The sequence below is a fragment of the Sitophilus oryzae genome, unplaced genomic scaffold, assembly GCF_002938485.1.
Source record: "Sitophilus oryzae breed Bouriz unplaced genomic scaffold, Soryzae_2.0 scaffold_179_pilon_pilon, whole genome shotgun sequence".
Taxonomy (NCBI): Eukaryota; Metazoa; Arthropoda; class Insecta; order Coleoptera; family Curculionidae; genus Sitophilus; species Sitophilus oryzae.
Genome location: NW_022146501.1, coordinates 6,142,001 through 6,166,044, shown reverse-complemented (window position 1 = coordinate 6,166,044; position 24,044 = coordinate 6,142,001). Strand labels below are relative to the sequence as shown.

At 33.9% G+C, this 24,044-nt stretch overlaps 3 protein-coding genes across 7 annotated transcripts; 1 reads left to right on the top strand and 2 right to left on the bottom strand.

Moving 5' to 3' along the window:
• Nucleotides 1-2,815: 2,815 nt before the first annotated feature.
• Nucleotides 2,816-16,169, bottom strand: LOC115882722 (serine/arginine repetitive matrix protein 1). Of its 4 annotated transcripts, none has more exons than XM_030900947.1 (10): nt 16,013-16,169; nt 10,393-10,497; nt 8,056-8,188; nt 6,822-7,112; nt 6,264-6,362; nt 5,451-5,745; nt 4,597-4,745; nt 4,389-4,529; nt 4,025-4,137; nt 2,816-2,990 (listed from the first exon to the last, which is right to left on the bottom strand). In XM_030900947.1, exons 2-10 carry the CDS (start codon nt 10,484-10,486, stop codon nt 2,818-2,820), a joined length of 1,488 nt encoding a protein of 495 aa, XP_030756807.1. In that variant the 5' UTR covers nt 10,487-10,497; nt 16,013-16,169; the 3' UTR covers nt 2,816-2,817. The 4 variants fall into 4 exon arrangements, with proteins under 4 accessions (XP_030756807.1, XP_030756806.1, XP_030756809.1 ...); XM_030900946.1 differs by lacking the exon at nt 16,013-16,169 and adding an exon at nt 14,180-14,672; XM_030900949.1 differs by lacking the exon at nt 10,393-10,497.
• Nucleotides 16,170-16,611: 442 nt separating this feature from the next.
• On the bottom strand, nt 16,612-18,852 carry LOC115882870 (40S ribosomal protein S23). Its single transcript, XM_030901121.1, has 4 exons — nt 18,787-18,852; nt 18,290-18,449; nt 17,461-17,659; nt 16,612-16,711 (listed from the first exon to the last, which is right to left on the bottom strand). The coding sequence occupies exons 1-4, from the start codon at nt 18,788-18,790 to the stop codon at nt 16,643-16,645; spliced, it is 432 nt and encodes a 143-aa protein (XP_030756981.1). The 5' UTR covers nt 18,791-18,852; the 3' UTR covers nt 16,612-16,642.
• Nucleotides 18,853-19,185: 333 nt separating this feature from the next.
• On the top strand, nt 19,186-22,998 carry LOC115882785 (ubiquitin-associated protein 1). Of its 2 annotated transcripts, none has more exons than XM_030901027.1 (4): nt 19,186-19,375; nt 19,566-19,782; nt 19,853-21,052; nt 22,790-22,998. In XM_030901027.1, the coding sequence occupies exons 2-4, from the start codon at nt 19,579-19,581 to the stop codon at nt 22,913-22,915; spliced, it is 1,530 nt and encodes a 509-aa protein (XP_030756887.1). In that variant the 5' UTR covers nt 19,186-19,375; nt 19,566-19,578; the 3' UTR covers nt 22,916-22,998. The 2 variants fall into 2 exon arrangements, with proteins under 2 accessions (XP_030756887.1, XP_030756888.1); XM_030901028.1 differs by having other exon boundaries at nt 19,186-19,466.
• The last annotated feature ends 1,046 nt before the right edge of the window (nt 22,999-24,044 follow it).

Sequence of the window (24,044 nt, the reverse complement as noted above, 5' to 3'; positions counted from 1 at the left end):
ATTCAACAGGTTAAAGAATCATTATGAAAAACACATTACTAACAACACTGAAATTAAGTTGAACTCTGTATGGTTCAAACATTAACCTTGATTTTGAGTATACCTGTCCACCTGGAAGTCTGTCCAGGGAGCGGATCCATGACAGTGACAGCTGTGTGTCATTTTTTGACTCATTGGATAGACTGTACCTAAACTTTATTGTACCGTTTTTATTTTAAATGTATCTCAATTTTGTACTTTAAATTATTCTTCCATTGCTACAGCTAAAAGTTTTATACAGAGTTACAAGATAAAAAAAAGTGATCAAACAATGATAAAATGAAAGATCTTGATATATAAATTCATGCTGGCATGAAACATGATACAGCTTTCTATAAATATTCCATCGTACTATTTAGTAATTGACTTTATATTTTTAACAGGGTATAAGAACTAACACAAGTTATATGGGTTTTAAGTTCAAAATAATTTAGTTGACTTAACTATCAGCAATATTTTAATCGGGTATAGTGTTTAAATAATCTTAATTTATTTTAGAACACTCAAAATAGTGTTCTAGAAACATTATATCAGTTCTGTAACCTAACTTTTCCATTCATTTTATTAGTTTTCTTTTGTACAGGTAACGTTAAAACAATGTACATACAATAAATACCAAAGGCCAATAAACTTCTGACTTTACTAAAATCAAAATTATAGCATTGTTTTCGTTTTATTTCTCCTCTACTTTAAGTTGTTTTATTTTTTGTTTATTATTTTAGTATTTTGTGTTTTATTTGAGAGTTAGATTATAAGCTCTTGTAGTTTTAAAGCTATTTTTAAGATATGTTTATATTTTAGATATGATGTTTATTAAAAAATGTACAAAACCATGTCTTTTTATGTGTAATTCTATTGCAGTATTGTGGGAAAGCCTAAAGAAAAACTACATATATGTATACGATTTTTATAATAAACATTTTATTTTATATACATTTCAGAGAAACGAATCTTAATTACTAAATTATTTAATACACCATCATGATCGATTGTATCGATAAATATATTTTTTACAATATCCTGTAAAAAGTATAGCGATTCAATAAAAATAAATTAAAGTTAAAGATATAGCATAATAAAAAAATGTTAAAATTAAATCAATGTCTGAGATTTTGCCTTTGCTTATCAACGCTTTCAGATGGAGCGGAGCGTCCGCGACTTCGAGCAAATACCATGAGTTTATATGAACAATTTCACATGGGCGCGTATGCTCCGTCCGACGGCTATCTTGAAAAAAACACGACGGACGGTCCGTTCCATCTGAAAGCGCTGTAACTTTAAACGTTCTTAAAAATTAATTATTATATAAATTGTAAAATTACATAAGATCACGCCGATTTTTGGAAAGATACAAACACAATGCGTGGTATTTTCTGTCAATTATCGTTCTCTTTAAATCTATAATTTTAATGTTGAATTAAAAAATAATAATAATAAAGAAATAATTTAACGCCCCGTAGATATTAATGGGACAATATGTCGTGATGGATGAAAATATGGTTACAGTAGTCTTGGAAGAATGGCATTTTAGTCTGAGCTTTTTATTATGTTAATCAATAAGTTATTTGACAGTTAATCCCAAGTTATTTGAAGCCCTTTAAAGTATTTCATTTGCTGTCCTCCATTTGCGAACTTCGAGTTCCGGGCTTTACGCCCTGGGGCTACTCGAGAACGGTTCTGAAAGGAGCTGTGCGCGATAACCTGGTGCCTCCATACGACGCGGAACGATTCTGAACTTTATGACTCAAATGAATGGAGGGAGAGTATCGCGTTCTTGAACAGTTCGGAGCTGCTCAACTGCGTGAAAGGAGGACAGCAATTGCCAGACTTAGTAAAGCTCGAACTAGATTAGATATATGAATTACAGCGCACTTGGCTTAATATGTACACAAGATATACATAAAACCATGTTTTTGCTGAACTGTTGGCGTGCTGTCCCTTTTTATATATTTAAGCTTCATTCAGAACCTCGAAATCAGTGGAATAAATTAGTAGTTTCAATTAGCGTAGAAGTTTGTTCACCTAAGTTTAATGTAAGCATTCAAAACGTCATAATTAGTGGTAGTAATTTTCAATTAGTGGAAAAAGTTAACAAACTTTTGACTTTTCTACTAATTATACTTCAAAATTTGCGAGGAATGTCTTTTGGGCCTTTTTTTTGGCACACCCGTCAAGAAAAATTTTGGTTAGAAATTAAAAGTTGCTTGAAATATTTGCTTTCTCTATGAATACAACAGACTACCGCAAGCTGTTGCTAGGATATTCTATTAATTTTAATTGTGTTTTTTAGACATTGTGAATGATCGTAAACTAAAAAGTATAAAGTGTAATTGAAACCACTAATTTATTCCACTAATTGCGAGGTTCTGAATGAAGCTATACTGTGACGTACTTTTCATCATACGGTACCAATGAATAAAAAAACCAAGCTGGGTCAAATATTTTAGTCTGTTCAACAGGAATCATTTTTGTTAATATACTCCTTCTTTAGCCTTTTTATAGTGCATTCAGATGGAGCGGACCGTCCGCGACTTCGAGCAAGTACCATGAGTTTGCATGAACAATTTTACATGGTCCGGAGGTTTTCGTCTGACGGCTAACTTAAAAAAATCGACAAAGACGCTCCGCTTCATCTGACAGCGCTGTTAAACAATGTACGATATAAACGTTTATCTTAGCACCCAAGGTTTGTTTGCACTGTATCTGTACCCTAACCTATGGACTAAAATTAAGATATCTCGGACGTTTGACGTGTTACCGACCAAAATTGTCTTCATTTTACGTTCCTAGTCTCTGACTAGCCGGTAGCCTCTTCTTTCTTCGTCTGCCCGAATTTCCGTGCGTTGATAACCAGTGTTCGTAGTGTCTTTCGTTCGCTAACCAGTCCTGGTACTTGTACCACCATTCTTCCCACTTAACGTAGTCCTCCAAGGACAAGTCTCTTAAGTATCCTACGTAAAAAATAACAGAGTAAAAAAAAGACATATAGACAGAATAAGCTGTAATTTTTTAAATAAAGCAATAAAATAAGAAGTAAGCTGTAATTTTTGAAATAGGCGATCACATAGCAACACCCATGCCCCAGACTGGAATCGAACCAACAACCTTGTGTCTACTAGAGAGCAGAGCAATCATTTCGACCACAAGGCCGGCATAAGGTCGAGTTTACAGATTGACGGACTTCGAAAATCAATCAACGCTATTTCGTGGTGCCATAAAGGATGATTCACAGTACACCGGACCGCGCCCGAGCCGGGCACGTTCCGTGAAGTAGACACCGAGCCACGTCCGATCCTTCTGTATATGCAATACCGAGGTGATAACGGGGTTCGTATTAGTTCCGAGTATATTAGAAAACACAGCCCCATAGACACAGGAAGATTTAATACGAACAATGCCAAAGTTCTCGCAATTGGAATTGGTACCAATTGCAGTTGATGAATAAAGAACAACACCTGCAGGGGAAACACCTGCTCAAAGGAAAAGATGAAGGATCTATCTTGTTCATTACATCCTTTCATTCTCAAGTTTTACGCATACCCTGTCGTCAAATACTGCTGTAAGATTCACTAATACTTACTACAGACATGATAAAAAGTGTACTTTGTTTATATCATAACTGCAGATTGCAGTCGGGGCACCAGGAAAAGTACAATCATGCTTTCCGCAACGTGGCGGGAATGGAGCGAATCCGAGAAAAAAATGTACGCCGACATTTCTGGGACGGGGCACGGATGAGTTCCGGCGAAGCTCGGATCGTGCTCGGCCTGACATGAATGTATATGTGTAAAGAACACTTGACATTGTTTGGCCGTGTCTTCACCGACGCACGGCTCGGATCCGTTACGGTATAGCGTGAAGCATCCTTAACTCTAAATCAGCCAAACGTAAATGTCAAAATAACGTCTGCGCTAATCGCGGAATTGTGTCGGTACTGGACTTTGCCATATCTTTCTACTGAGCTGCATATTACTAATTCACTTACCTAAGTCTTTATAATATTGATACCGTACTCGAACATCGTCCCATGCGGCCATTCTAGGAGGCCCTGACGGAAGCAGTTCGTCTGGATAGTGACCAGCAGGTACGGGTGACAAACTGCAATAAAAATTTGTCAGTAAGATGCCAGAATAAGCGTCTATAGTCTTGTCATATAATCTTTCGACTACAATTTATTATTGTAAGACCAAGACCAGGGATTATAACAGTACAAGTTCTTAATGAAAAACTCCCTTAAAACATATAAAAAGTGAGGTTAGGTTACATAGATGTGAAAAATTATCATCCTTAATTACAGAAAAAGCGATGGAGAAAAGTTATTCAAAGGTGAATTTTCACTGAAAATTTACCTATATCTACGTGGCGGAGTTCCATACACAAACTCGTCCTCCTCTACCATAACCTTCATGTTAGTTCCCGTCTTAGTTATCCTCATGTTCTCTATATCTCTTCTTTCTCTATCTGCCGACCACTGAGCAATTTTACCGAACCTGCAAAATAATAAGAAAAAACGCCATTATACCAATATGGTTGTCTTAAATTTCTTTTAAATAATACCTTTCTGATAATGTCATGGTGGTTGTTGCTACGATAGGAACTGAGGCAGATATTCCACTGTCTTCTGATCCAGAAGAGTCTCCAGCTGCTGGAGATCCAGGACGTTTTCTTCTTGGCACGCCTTCTTTTTTAATTCGTCCTAGTAATGGCTAAGAAAAACAATGAAAATAATAAAACGATGTACTTAAACAGCCGTTAAACGGTAGCCTACTAAAATGCCGTTAATAGATATTGTGACGTCATTCATGTCGGCGGAAAGCATATATAATATTAACTAAAGCATGACTTAACTATTTGATATGTATATGGCGGAAAGTAATGCCTAGCTATAAGCATTTTACAAGAGCATCTGTGGCTCCGTGGCTGAGGCTATCGCTTCATGAGCGAATGGTCCGTGGTTCAAATCTCACGCCGACCAATACTTATATATATATATATATATATATATATATATTTTTTTTTTTGCTTATAGCGTGATCTTATTGCATTTGTTTCACTCTTTTTGGTTAGATTGGTTTAGTTATTTGGCGGATTGGTTAGTGTGGTTATTTGGAAGTTTTTTTTTCTCAATTTCTAGGAGCTACAGATGCCCGACGCACTATTACCGAACCCTGTATGTTTAATTTTTTAACGATTTTTTGATGATGACTAAAATGGAATAAATGGAAAAAAATTGGCATCAATGAATGGACGTAATTTGCTAACATTTTTTGAACCATAATTTGTTTTAATTTAAATTTGCTTTTGTAGAGTTAAACTAGACAACATTGATTTTTTATGTCCGTATTCCTATAGGCTGAGAATCATGCACGTAGAAATTATTTAACCAACAGGCAAAGGCGCGTAATACTCACCGCTTGACTGGAACCACTCCCCTTTTCCCCGCCTTTCGCCACGCCCGGTTTCGGCATCGGTCTAGGCGGCGGCGGCCGCGTCCTAGGATCCGTCGGCCTATCGCTGGCCGAATTCACCATGGGGCGTGGCATTTTCTTGGCGACGGGCGGGGTCATGGGGCGTGGCATTCTTCTAGGAGGCGGAGACGGCGACGGGGACGGTGGCCGCTGGCGAGAAGCTCCGGCTTTAGGCGCGGGCGGTTTGCGCATGCCGCTCGAGGCGGAAGGACGCGGAGGTGGCGAGAATGACCGTGATCTGCAAAATAATTTATATATTGTCAAGGTGTGTGTGGCGACATCTGTCGGAGAAGTGAATAACTGCAATGTGTACGAAATTGATTGAGACGCCATCTCTTAGCCAAGTAGAAAAACGAGTTCTATCTAGGCAGCAGAATTTACTGGTAGATGGCAGAAGGGTATTGAAAATTACCTAAAATTACAGATAATTTTTGAACGTTCCAGAAACAGCCTGTAGGATATATAAAAAGCCCGGGTTCGGCAGTTGAGCCAGTTTGAAGTTTGGAAAATACGGTTAAATTGTGAATCGTGACAGTTTGGCGAAGGATTTTATAAATAGTTAATTGTGTGTTGCAATCAGTATAAACTGTGTGTAGTATTTTATCGTTAGTTTAAATTAGTGGACCCACGGAATCCGTAACAATATATTAAATAAAAAAAAATAATTCCGAAAAACAGCTCCGATTCCAGAAATCCTAGTATCTTGTATACTAATGATAAATTGATTAAAACAATTTTCCTAATTAGGAGACTTACCTTGAACGACGTCTAGTTTTTGGGGAGCATACTGAGCAAGAATCATCAGAACAGCTGCTTAAACTACTCGCTGAAGCAGATCTTCTACCGCACCTGCCACTAAAACGTAAAATATATCTTAAGAAAGTTTGATTTACTAATAAAAATAGTCCCGAGTACAACAAAACGTGCAGCAAAGAAGGTTACAGAGTATTCTTTCGTCTTTTCCTTATTATACGCAAATTAATAAAATTGCGTTTATCTCATAACCGAAATCGACAAAATATGGAGATACAAATATACAACATCGATATACTATTATCGTTTCATGGTAGTACCTAGCCTTTAATGTTCGGAAATTTTTTTATAAAAATATAAAGTTTTGAAAAACCTTAAATTTATGATTTTTCAAAAGTGGAGCCAATCGATTAATGCAGTGAACGGCTCATATGTAGAAAGATTAAAGGTGATGAAATTTGCAGAGCTATCTTTTTTTACACGTTTTATTGCCGTTCCGGCGCTTGTACGTTTGATAAGACCCCGTTTCTCCAAACCAATCTAACTCAAACAATAACTCACCCTCTCCTAGGCGACGGCGGCGTCCTTGGCCTCCCTCCGCCTCCTCTATACCCGGCCGGTGGCGACAGCGCCCTCCTCGAGGGCGGAGATCGTGCGCGCGCGGGCGGACTTCGAGGACTGCGTGCTCCCCTGGGCGCGGGCGGCGAGCGACGACGCGGGGAACGGCCGAGAGCGCGACGCGGGGGCGGCGAACCGCGCCGGTCCGTGAAAGAACGCGAGCGGGAGCGGCGGGAGGAGGGCGGCGAGGAGGAACCGTCGATGTAGAGCGACTTGTAGCCGGAGTGACTCCATCTGGAAGTGAAAAATGGGTATGGTTAGCTTTTTTGTCATTTGTAACACTAATTTTAAACAGTTATATTTTTTAATTATAATTTAAGGATGAAGTTTTTTTTACTTGAAGTCGCTTATAAAAAAACAACAAAACATCGAGTATATAGAAGCCTCTCCAAACATAAAATCATAAAAAATTCTCTGTGTAAATACATCATTCTTTTTTTACTAACTGAAATCAGTTACATGAAAACGTGTTACTGCTGTACATTCTAAACATCTTTCTTATGTAGGTATAAACCTAATCGTATAATAGAAAAAAAAACGAAAATAATAAAAAATGAACCAACAAACCAAATCAAAACAAACCTAACCAAAGCAATCAAAACACGCTGTAAGCTAAAACGCGTCTGTTGACGAAGTCCAATTGCCGAGTACTTTTCAAATCTTGCTACATTTTACAATATTTTATCAATAAATGAAAATGGTACACTCCGAAGATTTTTTACGTGTCTATGTTTAAAAAAAACAAGAATAAAAAACAATTTCTAAACAAGAATGAAAAATAGAAATGCGTTTTTATGTAATTGGTTTCAGCTATTCTCAAGTTGAAAAATTTAAAATTATGCATTTCCGCAGAAAAATTATTGTGACTTACTATTTGGAAAGGCTTATTATAAGTACTAAATAAACAAATATTTCTTACATAATTGCATAAATAAGCAGAAACTATAAGCAATAACTGCATAATAGCATGTCAAATGTGTGGTTCTTTGTACTAGGCAATGATAAGCCACTGAAAAATGGCAATATAGAGAGATTTTTTTGAAAATGATAGGACTTGAGAATGTAACCTAGAGATCAGTAGAGAACTTCAATAGATAGCAGTCGATCGGGTCAGTAGCCACCTCAAAATTCTAATGTAATCTAATCTAAATATAATAATAAATAAGATAATCTTAACCTGTTAGGATCCTTGGCTTCAACCTCTAACAGCTTCTTGTCCCAGAAAGCTCCGGAAGAGGGCGAATTCTGCGCTCTGGCCTTCTTCATCACGTTGTCGATCTCCCTACGTCTTCCTGCCGGCAAGCTCGGATCTTCGAATACACAAATGCTCAACATCAGTCAAAACGAGAAAAATAAAGTATTGAGGCGCAGCTATTGCTCTATATCAGCTGGTTATATCTCTGGACGAATTCGCGAGTCACGTGACTCACCATTAATGAGCCACCCTATACAATATGACCCGTATACTTATTACAAAATTCCTCTCCAGAAACTATATCTATATAGGGTGTTCTTTAATGACATGCTAATATTTAAAGGGGCGATTCTTGGACGTATTAAAACCTACTACCTTGAACCTACTACTCTATGAAAAAAACTTTCTTAAAAAAATTTACCACCCTGTATCTAAAAAGTTAAGATACCTACGAAGTACATTCATAAGAAGTGTTTTTCTTAGAATAGACGCAAGAAGCATCCCCTTAACTATTAGTATGCCATTAAGTAACACCCTGTATACAGGGTGGTCCGAACTGTATCCCGGAAACATCGGCAGCATATTTTGCAGATAAAAATAAGTAAAAAACTTCGTAAAAATGTATGTCCTAAAGGGCTTAGTTTCGGAGATACAGGGTGTAGAAGTTTCATGTTTATTTCAATTTTTCCCAAATAATTTCTCAAGTAACGTCAATATTTGGATGAAAATTGATGTCTGGGAGTTTTTTGACATGAGAAATTTGATTTTTATGTCAATATGACTCCTATTTGTAGGGGGCGCCACCTACATGTGTTTTAACAGTTTTGAAGACTAATAACTTTTCGTCCATACCTGTATAAAACTACTGAGTGAAAAAATGTACATTTCCGTAATTTTTTACGTAAAAAATGTCTCTTGATCAAAATCGCTACGAGTAGTAAAGTACCGAAAATAATAAAGAGCATATTTTTAAATATTACCTTTATTTTTTGGTTTATAATACCAAATGGTTACCAATAAATTAAGAATAATTTAATTTAAGAATAAGTTCTATAAACCGTTAACGGAACTTTTATTTTTGAACTTGATTTTTTTCTTTATATATTGAACGTTCTTTCTTATCTTATAAGAATAAACTCTAATCTAGGTACCTACTTCGGTTCGCCCCTTTGTAGTTATTCTATCGACAACTGAGGTGTACCGAAAAATAGAACTTTGCTGACTTTTTGTAAGTTTTTTCCTTGTTATACATATAGTTATTTATACCCATACTATATTTATTAAATAATTACATTTTTCTATAAAAAAAATTCTGTATTGATATTGAGACCAGGGTTCAACAAAATCCGCCTTATCTGAATTATTTTTGTGTTTTTTCTGTTGAAATATTAAATATTCATTTTTATTTCTCGAAAAACGAGATACAAAACAATGATTCCCCTCAATGGACACGTTTTTTTGTAAATTAACGCTTGAAACATTTGCTAAAACTGTTTTTGCTTATTATCTCGAAACAAGGTGTTTGGGGCGGGTTTTGCAACTTATATTAACACACTCAAATATTGATGTTTTATTTTTTTAATTTTCTTAAAATACTGTCGGTCAATCTGCACGCCACTGGAAATTAACGACCTCAACCGTCTAATCTTTGTAAACAACTACATTGTTGCCGTAGCACCGATACCCTATTCCCTTCTTTGTCCATTCTCTTTCGCACTCGTTAATTTTCGCAAACCAATGTGTGATGAAGTTTTAGAGCATTTTATGAATGGATCGTTGTATCTCCCGAGTTTAAATATCTTTGGTTATTTAACTGAAATGATAAATTTGGGAATTTTTTTATTGTTTGAAATTAATCATAAATTTTTGTTCAAAAAAATGATGATAAAATAGATAAAATCATTTCAAGTTTATGATTTCAGTCTAATAACTATTTAGTCAACATATTTAATTTATGTATGTCAATGATGACAGGTATTATTATATATATTCCAAATATCTCGAGAACCATTACTCGTAGCCATTTTTACCAAGAGACATTTTTTACGTAAAAAATGCCGTAAATGTATATTTTTTACTCAGTAGTTTTATACAGGTACGGACGAAAAGTTATTCTCTTCAAACCAGTAAAAAAATATATAGGTGGCGCCCTCTACTTATATCAAAGCAGTTTCGGAAGAGTTACTAGTTAATTATTACGAAGGAAAGCCATTACAAAATAACCAGCTGCTATCGAATTTTAGCTGTGATATCAGGTAAAAACAAAATACGTTTAATGCTACTAGCTGTAAGGAATTTTCTTGGAATATTTAGAGCTACCTGTGATTCGCATGGCGTTGGGTTTATTGTCCATTCGCAGCTTGGGCGCGACATTTTTCCTTTCTTTGCTTCGACTCTTACGGCGCGACGACATTTTTGCGAAAGCTATAAAATTTCAGTCCGAGAAAATTAAATACAGCCAAACTATATCAGGGCATGTTGCATAAATGGCTTATTGTATTTTGACCACGTTATTTTAATCTCCAAGAGCAAAAAATAGAGATAAAACCATTTATTAATTATTGTATTTTTTCCTTTGTTGAGAACTTTTTGTAACACCATGTAAATATTGTGTAGGGTTTCCATAAGCTTGACTTTCATGCATCCGTTATCCGACGATACGATATTAACTTCGTTGGTTGATTTTAAAGACTTCTATTGGTTAGAAAATAACGCAGTTTTTAAATTTATTTCATTTTCATGCCTCCGTTCATCGGATGTACGATTTGCCTGTGATTGGTGTCATTTTATATTTTAATTTCCATAACGATTTCGCTGTTTTACTTATAGTCTGGAGCTAGCAACGTTTTCGAGAGAGCATTTTAAGAAAGCTGGGTTTTTAATATATCTTTTATTATCCTCTCCTGAACAGAGTGCAGACCGTCTGGCTGCCAGTAGACGTTGCGTTCACTACTGCGCATCATATTATTATTCAACATCTGTTTACTACTGCGCATCACAAATTCGCCCTGTATTTCAGGAACTAAGGGGGCTAGGACAATCATATCTGTAGCATATTTAGTTTCATAAAAATGTAGCAAAGTAATGTGAAAATCGCATCATTGTATCCCTACTCATAAACGAGAAATCCGATAAAATACACGAAAATGGGATATCCTGTACAGATGTGATGCGCAGTAGTCTACCGGCGCGGCAGCCAAAGGGCCCGCACTTTGGTCAAGAGAGCATAGCAAAAGATATGTATATTAAAGAACCAGCTTTCTTAAAATTCTCGTTTTCCCGACGTTGCTAGCTCTTGTACTATTATATTTTTTTATTAAGGTCAGATTAAATTTGTCAAAAAAGTGTCAAAACGTCAGTTATCCTACGATCTTTCTCCGTTAACGGGCTGGAGTAAAAAATTTACGGATGAAAAGTGACGCGAAAACGCTATGACCAATAAGGGCGCCGTCGAATCATCGTATCAACGGATGCATGAAAATCAACCTTAATTTTACATAACTATCTATTACAGTTCTAAAGTGTGTCCAACGAGCTAGGGAAGATTTCGACAGACGAAATCCAAAGAAAATGACAGATAAAACCATTTACCTGTAAAGGAAAACGACAGACACAACTGTCATTGTCATGGATCATCTCGTTGGACAAACTATAGTTAAAAAGCATCAATAATTTGCAGTTTTAAAACTTCGATACGTTTTAAATACAAAAATGAATTACTGTAAAAATTACTGCAATCTCCAAACTAAATTAATATTGATTCTATCTCTACGGATAGTTAAATAGTCAACGATTATGACACACTATGGCAAGTAGAATAAAAAAATATTGAAATGATAAAGAAGGTCAAAATACAAGAAACCAAGCATTCAACATATTCTTTTAAATAATCCCATTTGTATATTTTGAACATCAAGAATCTTTCAAAAATTCTCTCAAATTAGTAGTAAATATGTATATGATAAAATCAAAGATTAGTTGAAACTACATTGTATTATTGTATTCAAATTGATTAAAAATATTTCTTATTGTCATTCAAATAACTAATTTTAAACAACAACAATGTTTTTAATCCCTTACATAATTTAATACATTGTAGGATTATAATCCCACCAAATATTTACAAAATTACATAAATATTCCAATGAAATATAGCGCTTATCACATAATTTTTCCCCAATATATTGTAGAAAATGTATTATAAAATTTTATAAAATAAGAAATTTTGGACATTGGATACTCTATGACAAGTAAAATAAAAAAATGTTTTTAATGTCCAAAATTCCATAGATATTGGAGGTTTGTATAGTATACAGAGTTGTTACTTTAACTAGACAAACTTTGACAGACAATGAAATACAAATTCCGAGTTAAAAAACTTTTAACTAAAAATTATTTATACCGGGTGTTTCAAAAAAAGATGTGCCAGCGTTCAATCTCGAGGTCTCGAGGTAAAAATAAGACTTATTTTTTATATCGACATAGGTCCGATTCTGCTTTGTTTCGTAGCTGTAAGGAATCAAGTCTTCATTTTTTTTTCGATTTATTATAATTTTTCTCTAAGTGCTTGTGCAAAATTGCGTTTATCTCATCAAGTAGACCGAAATTAACAAAATATCAAAAGACAACTTTTAATTGGCATTGTAACAGGGTGAAACAGGAAGTGATCGAAAACAATTGAATATGTCAATAAATCCTAATTTATGTCATATACGGTATGATCGAATAAAAACGGCGTCAGCGATGGCTATGAAATGAAGATCGCTGTCATTTTATATGTAATTTATATGGGAAATGTCATCGATTGTGATTTCATAGCCATCGCTGACGCCGTTTTTATTCGATCATACGGTACTAACATACCTACCAAATCTCGTTTTTTTATACGAAAAAATAAAAAAGTTATAGGCGTGAGCCACTTTTGAGGCGCACTCGGTATACCGGGTGCGTCTCACAAGTGGCTCACCCCTATAATTTTTTTATCTTTTCAGTTAAAAAATTGAGAATTGGTATGTTGGTATATTATGACATAAATTAGGATTGATTGACGGTATTCAATTGTTTTTGGTCACTTCCTGTTTCACCGGAAATGACTACAACTTTTGATTTTTAAATGGTACCCTCGGTATTTTTTGACTTTATTCGATAGAAAATGGCATTCTGAACAGAATGACATATCATATGTCACCTTTGACATTCTCGCTTAATAAAAAATCGTATTTTAAAATTCAATCTAGAGTGCCAAGGCTATGTTAAAACCACTAATTCTTAATCTAGGAGCCTTGGAAAAATAAATTTGATCGTCTAATGTTTTTAGTGTCTTGTCCTGGCCAGTTAGAAAATGCTCAAATCGTATTTTTAATCATATCTCAATTTTTTCAAATGGAATGAGGGTGGCTCATTAGCATATTTGGAAAAAGCATTTTTTTATGAATAATTTGATACCACACACTTGGTATTTCGAGTCAAATTTTCGTTACGAACCGCAAGTTATAATTTCAAATAAACCATATGCGAAAATTTCAAAAGTTGAAATATTATCTGTCATTCAATTCAGAGTGTTATTTTCTATCGAATAAGGTAAAAAAATACCGAGGGTGCTTTTTAAAAATCAAAAGTTGTAGTGATTTCCGGTGAAACAGGAAGTGACCGAAAACAATTGAATACGTCAATCAATCCTGATTTATGTCATATACTAACATACCAAATCTCGTTTTTTTAACTGAAAAAATAAAAAAGTTATAGGGGTGAGCCACTTTTGAGACGCATCCGGTATGTATTTCCCTTGTGAATATGTCGACAAGTTTTACCCTCAAAATTTCATTTAAACTGCTAAAAGCGCTTGGAAGAAAATCATAATAAATCGAAAAAAAAATGAAGACTAACCATATAGTAGCTGCGAAACAAAGCAGAATAGGTTCTAGGTCCTCTATATTGATATAAAAAATAAATCTTATTTTTACATCAGGTATTTCTCCACCAGAGATATATTTTGAAACACCCTGTATTATTAGTTGTATAGTTAAAGATCACACTGCATAAAAAATGGTGGTAATATACTCAATAGTGTAATATATTTCACCCAAAAAATTACTGAAACAAATACCTCAATCCATCGAATCAAATAGTGCGAAAACACAGGCCATATGTGGAAATTTTCTCTATAAAATTTTCTTGGTGAAATCCATTGACATCACTAGCCCGAAAAACGTTTCGAATATTTTCCGCGTTATCGCGATTCAGGGCAAAAAATCCCTTAAAAGACGTGTCTGTGATGAAATGTTTGTATGGCCGTAAAATGCGATAGTACCAAAAAACAATGGTCTAAAGTACTTAGCCGGGCCACCATGATGAAACCTCAATAGTACTACATGTAAAAAATATTAAAAAGTACCATAGATTAAGTGTATAACATAGTTGGGCCAGAGAGAGAATATATTTTTTTGACAAACGATAAATGACGAAAAAAGTCAGACAGCTGTCACTGTAAAATTCTTTCCCTAGACAGGACTATGGAAATTTACTGAATCTACAGCCTGACAAATGGCTAGGAAATAAAAAATCGGTAAAAAAACTTTTAAGTTAAACGGTTTTATCTTATATGCACTGAAAACTAGAAAATAATAATAACAATTAGGTATTTTGAACTTCTAGTTCAGAAATATTTTAGTACTAGGCAGAATAGCTTTTAGGCATATTAGACTAAAATAAAAACGTGGGGCCCCTCTGAAATCCTACCTATGGCAAAGCATATGGCTGGTTATTGATTGTCAAAATCTCCAGTTACGATTATAGTAAGTTGATGCAATCCACACTTAGTATAGAAGAAAGTATTACAGCAATAGTTAATGGGCCCCACGTTTTTATTTTAGTCTAATATGCCTCAAAGCTATTCTGCCTAGTACTAAAATATTTCTGAACTAGAAGTTCAAAATACCTAATTGTTATTATAGGTATATTATATATTTATAGGCAGAATGAAGATCCATTTGTCAGATAATAGACCATTTTTAAAATTTCAAATTAATTAAACTGACACAACAGCTGCGACTGTCAAATTCTCTCAATGGACAAACTATACAATGCAATAATTGATGTTTCTAGATTGCATTTGACAACAAAAATGTCTATTTCAATGAAACCAAATAATAATATACCAAAGTATTCATAGTAACCTGTTAAGTGCTTTGTATACTTATCCAACCAATTTAACAACTCTTCTCTTGTCACGAAGTACCGAAAATCGTATTAAACGAAGACCAAAAAGGTCCATACGCGTTATTTCTTGCGTAAATACAAACCATCGACGATTACAAACCCTGCGAAGGGTTTACCGACGATATTCGTCTTACATACACCATATTTTTTACGAAAATACAGAACATCGACATTGAACGTTTACACACCCTGCGACGGGTGTACCGACGTTATTTTTTAGCGTAAACTCGACGAGAGGATATCAATCAAATCAAAAACCAAATAGTTTACGTAGATTCATCATCGTCTGATCTGAACCCTGTCAGAAAGGAAAACCTTTTCATTCATTTTTCTGCGACGAAAAAAGAATAACACGGCGCGACGTTTCGATTTCGAGCTTCCCTGATAAGGGGTGCAAAACATGCCGAAAACTTTTGGCAATGACGATGCCGCTGCGACGTCCATCGTTGCCAAGCGGGGCGTGTCGCACGTAATGAAAGGAACGGTAAAAGTTTTTCATTTTTACGTAACGTCGCTACGGAAACATGTTCCCCAATCGGATTTCCGCGATTTTTCCAACGATTATGGCCGAAATTCGACGGAAAATTCAACGAAATAATTCGCGACGTCTCGAATACTGCCAGCGGGTTTGTCGAGACATCGGCGTTCGAGTCCATATTTGTCTATCGTCGAACTGTAAAATCAATACACCAAAAACTTAACACTAAAAGGAGACACTTACGTTTCGTTAAACTGTACAAAACTCGCCTCGACGTACGCAGTCAGGGCACTGCTCAATTCGTATAAAGATTTTTGTTAATTAAATGCTATTATTTTTGAGAAAATTACGAAAAAACTTCACAAAGGGATCTCGAAATGCGGACGAAAACGAACGTCCGGAAAAGATGGCTACGCACGCGTCATAACAAGCCTGAAGTTGGATACGATTAACTGTCAATTTCTGTAGGCAGGGGATAAAGTATCGATATTATATTTTTCGATACGTCTCGTCCTTTGCAGAAACTATAGTTCTTATCACGTAACTTTTCCCGATATGACAATGGACCAATCAAATTACTCTCTATAAATATTGTAATATTTATAGATATCTAGAGACCGCTTGTATATAGATATCTAAATAACGCTTGGGACAATAATTGTATAATTGCTTTTACCTACCCATTTGTTTTGTTAGGTGCCATCTTATTCTTCTAAGAACTTGACTACTATTCGTCACCACCAATTTTAACAATTAAATAATAAACAAAGGATAGAAAAAAAACTTCGTTACTTCTTAATTAACAAAATATAAATAAAAATATAATGAAATGAAACACAATATAATTTTATGTGTACATTTTATTAAAACAAATTACGATCTTGGTCTTTCCTTCTTTTCCTTATATAAAGCTAACAACGATACATTGGCTACCTTGACAACCTGCAACAAAAATACATAAATTAGAAACCTCTTATAATTTATTATTAAGATATCAATAGAGTATTTAAAATCAGATAAAAATATTTGTTATAATCAGGCTAAAACTCATGGGATTGGCTCTGAAATTTTTCATCATAAAATAAATTTAACTACTCATTAGCCCCCCATACACCAACATACTATGGTTATTACATATTATGGCTCTTTTAACAGTAAAATACTAGACAAAAATCATTAGATGGCTTTGATAAAAATTGACAGTAGAAAAACCCATATGTAAAATAATACCGCGATTATCTGCGAAGCCTTTGAAAATTTTAAAATACCTTATTAAAAGTGTTCATTTTTAATTCTCAATCAAACAAAAAATAACAAACAGGGTGTTCCATCTAAAAAACACAGAGATATTATTTTATACTTATATATTATTTATTCAAAACTCTAACTATCAAAACATATTTAATATCTTAGGACTATTTAAAGTAATTAAAAAGGAGATCAAAAATGCAATAATATACAGTGGGTTTAATTTTTAAAAATCATCCCAATCCACTCACTTTTTTAAGCCACCCTGTAAAAGTTAAAATATTTTCCTGAAATATAACCTAGTATATATGTACTTTAGATCTGCACGTATAAATTCCCAAGTTTGTTTTATTATAAGAGCTACAGATGCCCGACGAACTGACACAGGACCCTGTATACTCTGTCTAATGAGAGAACAACTGTCACTGTCATTTGTTACATACCTTAAATCTGACTCCGGGAATATCACCGACGGCGTGACCTTTCCTACCGAATCCGGCGACTAAAACTTCATCGTTTTCTTCGATGTGGTTCAAGCAACCGTCCCTGGGCACGAACGCGGTGATTTTCTTTCCGTTCTTGATCAGCTGTACCCTCACGCACTTGCGGATGGCAGAGTTGGGTTGTTTGGCTTCAACGCCTCTGTAACATAACCCTCAAATAAATATAAATCAAAGTACACAAGATGTGAATGAAAGTTTACACCATCATAAGATCAATAAAAACTAGGGCTTCTTAAACAACACACCATTAACACAAATTATACAACTTAAAACTATATCTAAATATGATTTAAAGTTAATTTGATGACTCACATCTATTCTTGTACCAGGCAAATCTTAATTTACAATAAAAATGACATAAGTATTAATGACAAATTTCTATAAACAAAATATTGACAAATGCACTATGAATTTAGTATTACAATACCTATTATTATTATAAAAACAATAAACTATATACCAAACATTTTTGTAGATGTAATTTATGTAACGCACAGAATTCTCCTGTGATTGGAGTATCAGATTCAACCATTCACAGGGAATCCTGCGAGACACATAAATCATAACTTATCGTTGACTGTTTGTAGAGTTCATATCAGAGTGGTTAGCCAATTGAGGCAGCTACCCAATGGTTCAGAACACTTGTTTTTATTTTGCATCGATATAAAACGGAAGTTATGAATAAACAACAGCTTCCATATCAGTGTTATACAATGCATTTTGCGGTTGTGATCAAATTCCTTCATGATAAAATTATGTTTGTACTTACACTTTTTCTAGGACGATTCCTTTAGCGTGGGAAGCACCTCCGAAAGGATTGGCCTTCCATCTAGTTCCTAAATGAGCTTTTTTATAGTCTTTATCAGCCCATCGCTGATCTCTCCTGTGGTTAACGTGTTTTCTGGCGGTTTTTAATCCACGGGGTTTACCTATAAAAAATTTCAATTCAATTAAGAAATTAAAAAAATACATACAATTAATGAAAAACATACTAACAAGGATCGTTTTACAACTAATTACTAGACGAAAGGATATTTATATTTTTAGATGATTGAAGATGAAATAATTCTGTATATGAAATTTGGTTAAGTTCAGTGTACTCGCCTGAACTAAAAACAAACACAGAAAATCCGTATTTGTTGGAAAACTGGTAAAAACTATATGAAGCAAAATTGAGCTATTTTTTAACTAGTCAGTAAAAATAATTTCCTTAAAAATCGATATTTACCATAAATTTCTTTAAAAAACTAAATGAACCACACTCACCCATGTTGATGACAATTTGTCTTGACCGGAAAAGGACTGTCAAGATTCCAATGAGACCAACATTAATATTCAAAACATTTTTCTAGCTTCATTCATGGTTGCCAATAGTAAATAATAAAATAATATTTAAAAATGTAATTTAGTAATAAATAATGCTTTAATCTAGAGGAAAAGAATTAATTAAAAGAAATGAGGTAAAGTATTGTATAAAAACTAATAAATGTATGGTATTTATTGTAGAAATATAAACTGGTGAATCCTAGGGTACATCCGTCATATAAAAATAATGCGACTGTTAATAAAGCTCACAAAATACAAAAGAAGAAAAGTGACAGACGTAGAAGATAGTTTTGATAAATTGAGTGAAAAATATGGAAATGTCATTGTCATTGTTGACAAATAATGTTTGAAAGTTTATAAAATTGTAGTGACGAAATGTTTTTTCCTTAAAGTTTTAATAGATTATTGATGGAATCATTAATGTTCTAAAAACAATTAAAATATTTCACCGAAATCTGGTCGGAGTAGTTATGACTAGTTCTATAATGCAGACCTCGTATATTCATTGAAGGTTATCAAAGAAAACAAGGTATGAAATAATAAACTTGATACAAGATATTTTAATCCTTAAATAGATGAGTAATTTCTTTTAAGACGTAGGCATATAAATCTAAATAAAGGTAATTATCTATATTAATGTTTATGGGATTCTTATACAGTAGATTTATGACAAAGCTACATTCTATATTTTTATCTTTTCTTGAATTATTATTTTATAGGTTTAAAAGAAATATGGCGAATACATATGTGGACGAAATAAAAGTAAAGATATCCGAGAAATATAAACCACCCTTTAGAATCAGCATGCCAATGAGTTATTCTCAAAGATTAACAATAAATAAGCAAATGCAAGATAACAGGCCTACATACAATTTCCATTTAGAACGAACCGTTTTAGATAAAGTAAGAGAATGGAAAGATACAAGGAAAAACTTGGTAAGTTTTTTTGGAAATTAACAATTTACTGTGTTTTTCCTTATTATAATCAAATAATGTTAATTTATAGACTGAGGAGAGAAAAGATCGATTGGAATTAGCTAAAAAGGAATTTGAGAATAGGATTCAAGAAGAAAAGCTTGATAGAATTGAACAAGAACAGGCTCAGGCTAGGATTTTAGAAGATACAACAAAAAATGCTAGTATAGATCAATCTGTTACATCACATTTACAGAAGACACACGAAAATTTTACACAACCCCATAATTCAATTCAACATCAACCAAGTTTTATATCTAGTAATGGAATTCTAATGCCAACACCTTACCTAAGCAATCCATCGAATGCCAATATACTAAAACCCATGCCTTTACAAAACACTAATTTTGAATCAAACACACAAAGGAATGTAAAACCTTTCAATTTATCTGATTTTGAATCTGATACATCTAGTCCTTTTGATAATATGGAATTAAAATCTATAAATGATTTGGAAGAGTTAGCCCAAGTGCTTAAAAGTGAACAGAATACATTTCAAAGGAATTTGTATCCTAGTAGTAATGCAGGAATGACTGCGAGAAATTATAGTCAAATAGGTTCATCGAATAATAAAAATTTTAGTAGTTATCCACAAGTTTCAACTAATTCATCTTGTTACAAGAGAAATGGTGTTATTTCATATGAGTCACAACCTTATGGACAAGATTCTAGCAATTATAATCCGTTATTAAGCTCGTACAGTCAAATCAATAGTAATATTCCTAATTTCAATCAGTATAATGCTGTGTACAATCCACAAACTACGTCATATCTTCCTAACACAACATCAGCTTATAATTTTAATGGTTACGCATATAAAGAACCAGAATCGGTCTCTAGGCACTCTGTGATGAGTTATGGTCAAACTAGTTCAGTGGGATCGCAAGCGAATCTTCAAAATACAAGCTGTAAAAGTGTCCCAGATTTAGTAAAATCCCTAGAAAAAGAATTGGAGAATTCTCATTTGAACGATGCTACTGCCACTGCCTCTGATAGACCCGAAATAAGATCTAAACCTCATTTTTATACGACTAACAATGTTCAGTTACCGGTTAGACCTAAAAGTACGGACGCAGTGTATCCTAAGGCTAAAAATAGAGATGAGATTTTTAATCCTTATAATAAGTTGTCGACTGAACAGAGGGATTTGTGTAAAGGTGTGAGCATGATGGGTTTTCCTTTGGACAGGGTGGCTAGGGTGTGCCTAATTATAGGAAATGATCAGAAAAAGGTAAGTTTGTTAGGTTATTTATATTGTTATATTTGTTGTACTCTTGTTGTAACTTCATTCAAACATATAATTAAAAAATAGAGTAGAGTTATCTAATAAAATTTTATACAGGGTCCGGCAATAGTACATCGGGCATCTGTAGCTTCTAGAATAAAAACTGGGGAATTTTGTTTAAGTGCAGACCTAAAGTATGTATTAGGATGTATTTCAGGAAAATATTTTAACTTCTACAGGGTGGCTCAAAAAAGTGTGAGTGGATTGGGATGATTTTTTTTAAATGGAACACCCTGCATATTATTGCGTTTTTGGCTTCCTTTCAGATCACTTTACATAATCCTAAGACACGAGTAAATATATTTCGATAATTTCAGAGATATTAATAAATAAATAAAAATCATATATTTTTCAGCATTTCTTAAAAAAATTAATAATACAAGAACTGTCCTTAAATCAAAACTATATTAGGTTTTTACTTTAGATGGCCTATAGGTACTTACTTTGCTATAAATATGGAAATCGTAAATTATACAGGATGTTCAAAATTCTACGCCAAACTTTCTAAAATATAAAATAATTTTTCTTTATTTTTTTAAATGGAACACCCTTTATATTATCTTCTCAATAGATGGAGAATTAAAAAATGAACATTTTTTTTATTTGGAGTATTTGAAAATTTTTAACGGTTTCGCAGATATTCGTGGTTTTATATTTCATATGGCATTTTCCACAGTAAATTTTTCTGAAAGCCATCCAATGATTTATCTCTTGTATTACCATTGAAAGCGCGATATGAAATAATACTGCGTGTATTTGCAAAACTATTAAAAATTTTGTATTACTTTAAATACAAAAGGTGTTCATTTTTTATCTCTCCATCTAATAAAAAATAATATACAGGGTGTTCCATTTAAAAAAACAAAGAAAAAATATTTTATATTTTAGAAAGTTTGGCGTAGAATATTGAACATCCTGTATGATTTACGATTACCATGTTTATAGCAAACTAAAAACAGACCATCTAAAGTAAATACCTAATATAGTTTTGATTTCCGAACAGTTCTTGTATTTTTATTTTTTTTAAGAAGGGCTAAAAAATATATATTTTTGGTTTATTTTTTAATATCTCGGAAACTATCGAAATATATTTACTCATATTTTAGGATTATGTGAAGTGAACTGAAAGGAAGCCAAAAACGCAATAATATACAGGGTATTCTATTAAAAAAATCATCCAGATCCGCTCACACTTTTTTGAGCCACCCTATAGAAGTTAAAATATTTTCCTGAGATATATCCTGGTACATACTTTAGGTTTGCACTTACACAAAATTCTCAATTTTTTATTCTAAGAGCTACAGATGCCCGACGCACTATTGCTGGACCCTGTATAAAATGTCGACCGTCATTTCTAAAGTAACTTGACGCCGTTTTTTTTGTAGTGTTCAAAAAGTGAATATACCTATAGAGTTACAGCTGTATGTCATTTTTTTCAAAAAAAAAAAAGTTAGACTGAAGATTTTTTAGATGTCGTCTGTCGAAATCTTCTCTTCTCTCCAGACTGTTGACCTCGTAAATTTATCTATTTTTCTTGATTTTATATATTGATTAGCGAGCGACTTTTCTGATTACAATTATTATAATCGGATTTCTAACATTAGAAGTGGGATATTATCCCATAATAAACTGTCACTGTCAGGGATCTTCCTGATACATAATATTTTTTTTTCTGTTTTTCAGATTGTTGACCACCTGCTAGCGCTGTCCGACCTGTTGGACCTAGGTTTTTCCGAAAGTTCCGCGTCTGAGGCTTTGGTAAAGAACAATAACGACAGGGACAAAGCGCTGGATCTGCTCATTTCATAAGGAAACGGTTCGAGGTTTCGTTTATTTTCTCTGGCTGTGGCGTAATGTGTATTAAATAGTAAATATATTTATTTTTTGTTCGTCGATATTTGCGTTCGATATTCTTTTTTTTTTCTAATGGACCCATCCATCTATTGTCTGATTTATGTAAAGCGGTCCACACAAGTCCAACTTGGTTGCGCCAACTGTCGGGCCAACGAAATGTGACCTTTTGTACATCTTTTATATTTAATGTCAAATAAGGAATTAAAAATAGAGTAATGGATGGGTCCATTCTAGATGGTTTAAGAGGCGATAAGAAAAGTCATTTTTTCAAATTTATAATTATTTGAGAATTTTTTTAATGTAGACAGAACAATTTAAGAAATCAGATTAAATAAGAATAAGGGCTCGAACTCACTGGCGACTAGGTCGCAACGACCTGGCCGTCGGCTGGTGGGATGCATTGCGTTTATAGTTGCGGCCAGATGAACGACCAGTTTCAACAGAGTTGTCAGATCTAACGATTTTTTTTTACGTTTTACTTATTAGTTTCAGAAATGTTAAAATATCCGAGTTAACTAAAAAGCGAAGTTGCTAGTCATGAGCTTATTAAATGTTCTTATATTAAATAATGCATTTAAAATATTCTTGGATTTTTCGTTAATAAATACTTAACTGGTGTGGTATGGAGTAAATAAAATCTCCAACCCCGACTACGATAACGTCGTTATTTCCATATTTTTCAAATCCGCGATGCCTGCTATTCCATCAGTCGTTTCATAACAGAATATTCTACATCCTACGTCTATGTAATTTAATGTGTAGAGTGAGACATGAACTCGTGAGATTTTCAGCATTATATCAATAAAGGACAAAAACAGTGTTGTTCCTAAAGGTGCGTCCAGACTTGAGCATTTTAGCCCGAACGAACCGAGCGCGCACGAACAAGCAGAACAAATAGGCCGAACAAAAAGCATTGTGTACGCGCGATCGACAAAAAGGGAGATATTCTGTTTCTTTTTTCTACTGATCTGGACTTCTACTGATGGCACTTATCGCAAACATATTAGGGCCATCGTGAAAAAAGGTCGTCAGACACAGGCTCTAAATATAAGCAGGTAGAAAGTTTAGCTTCCAGTTATTTCAA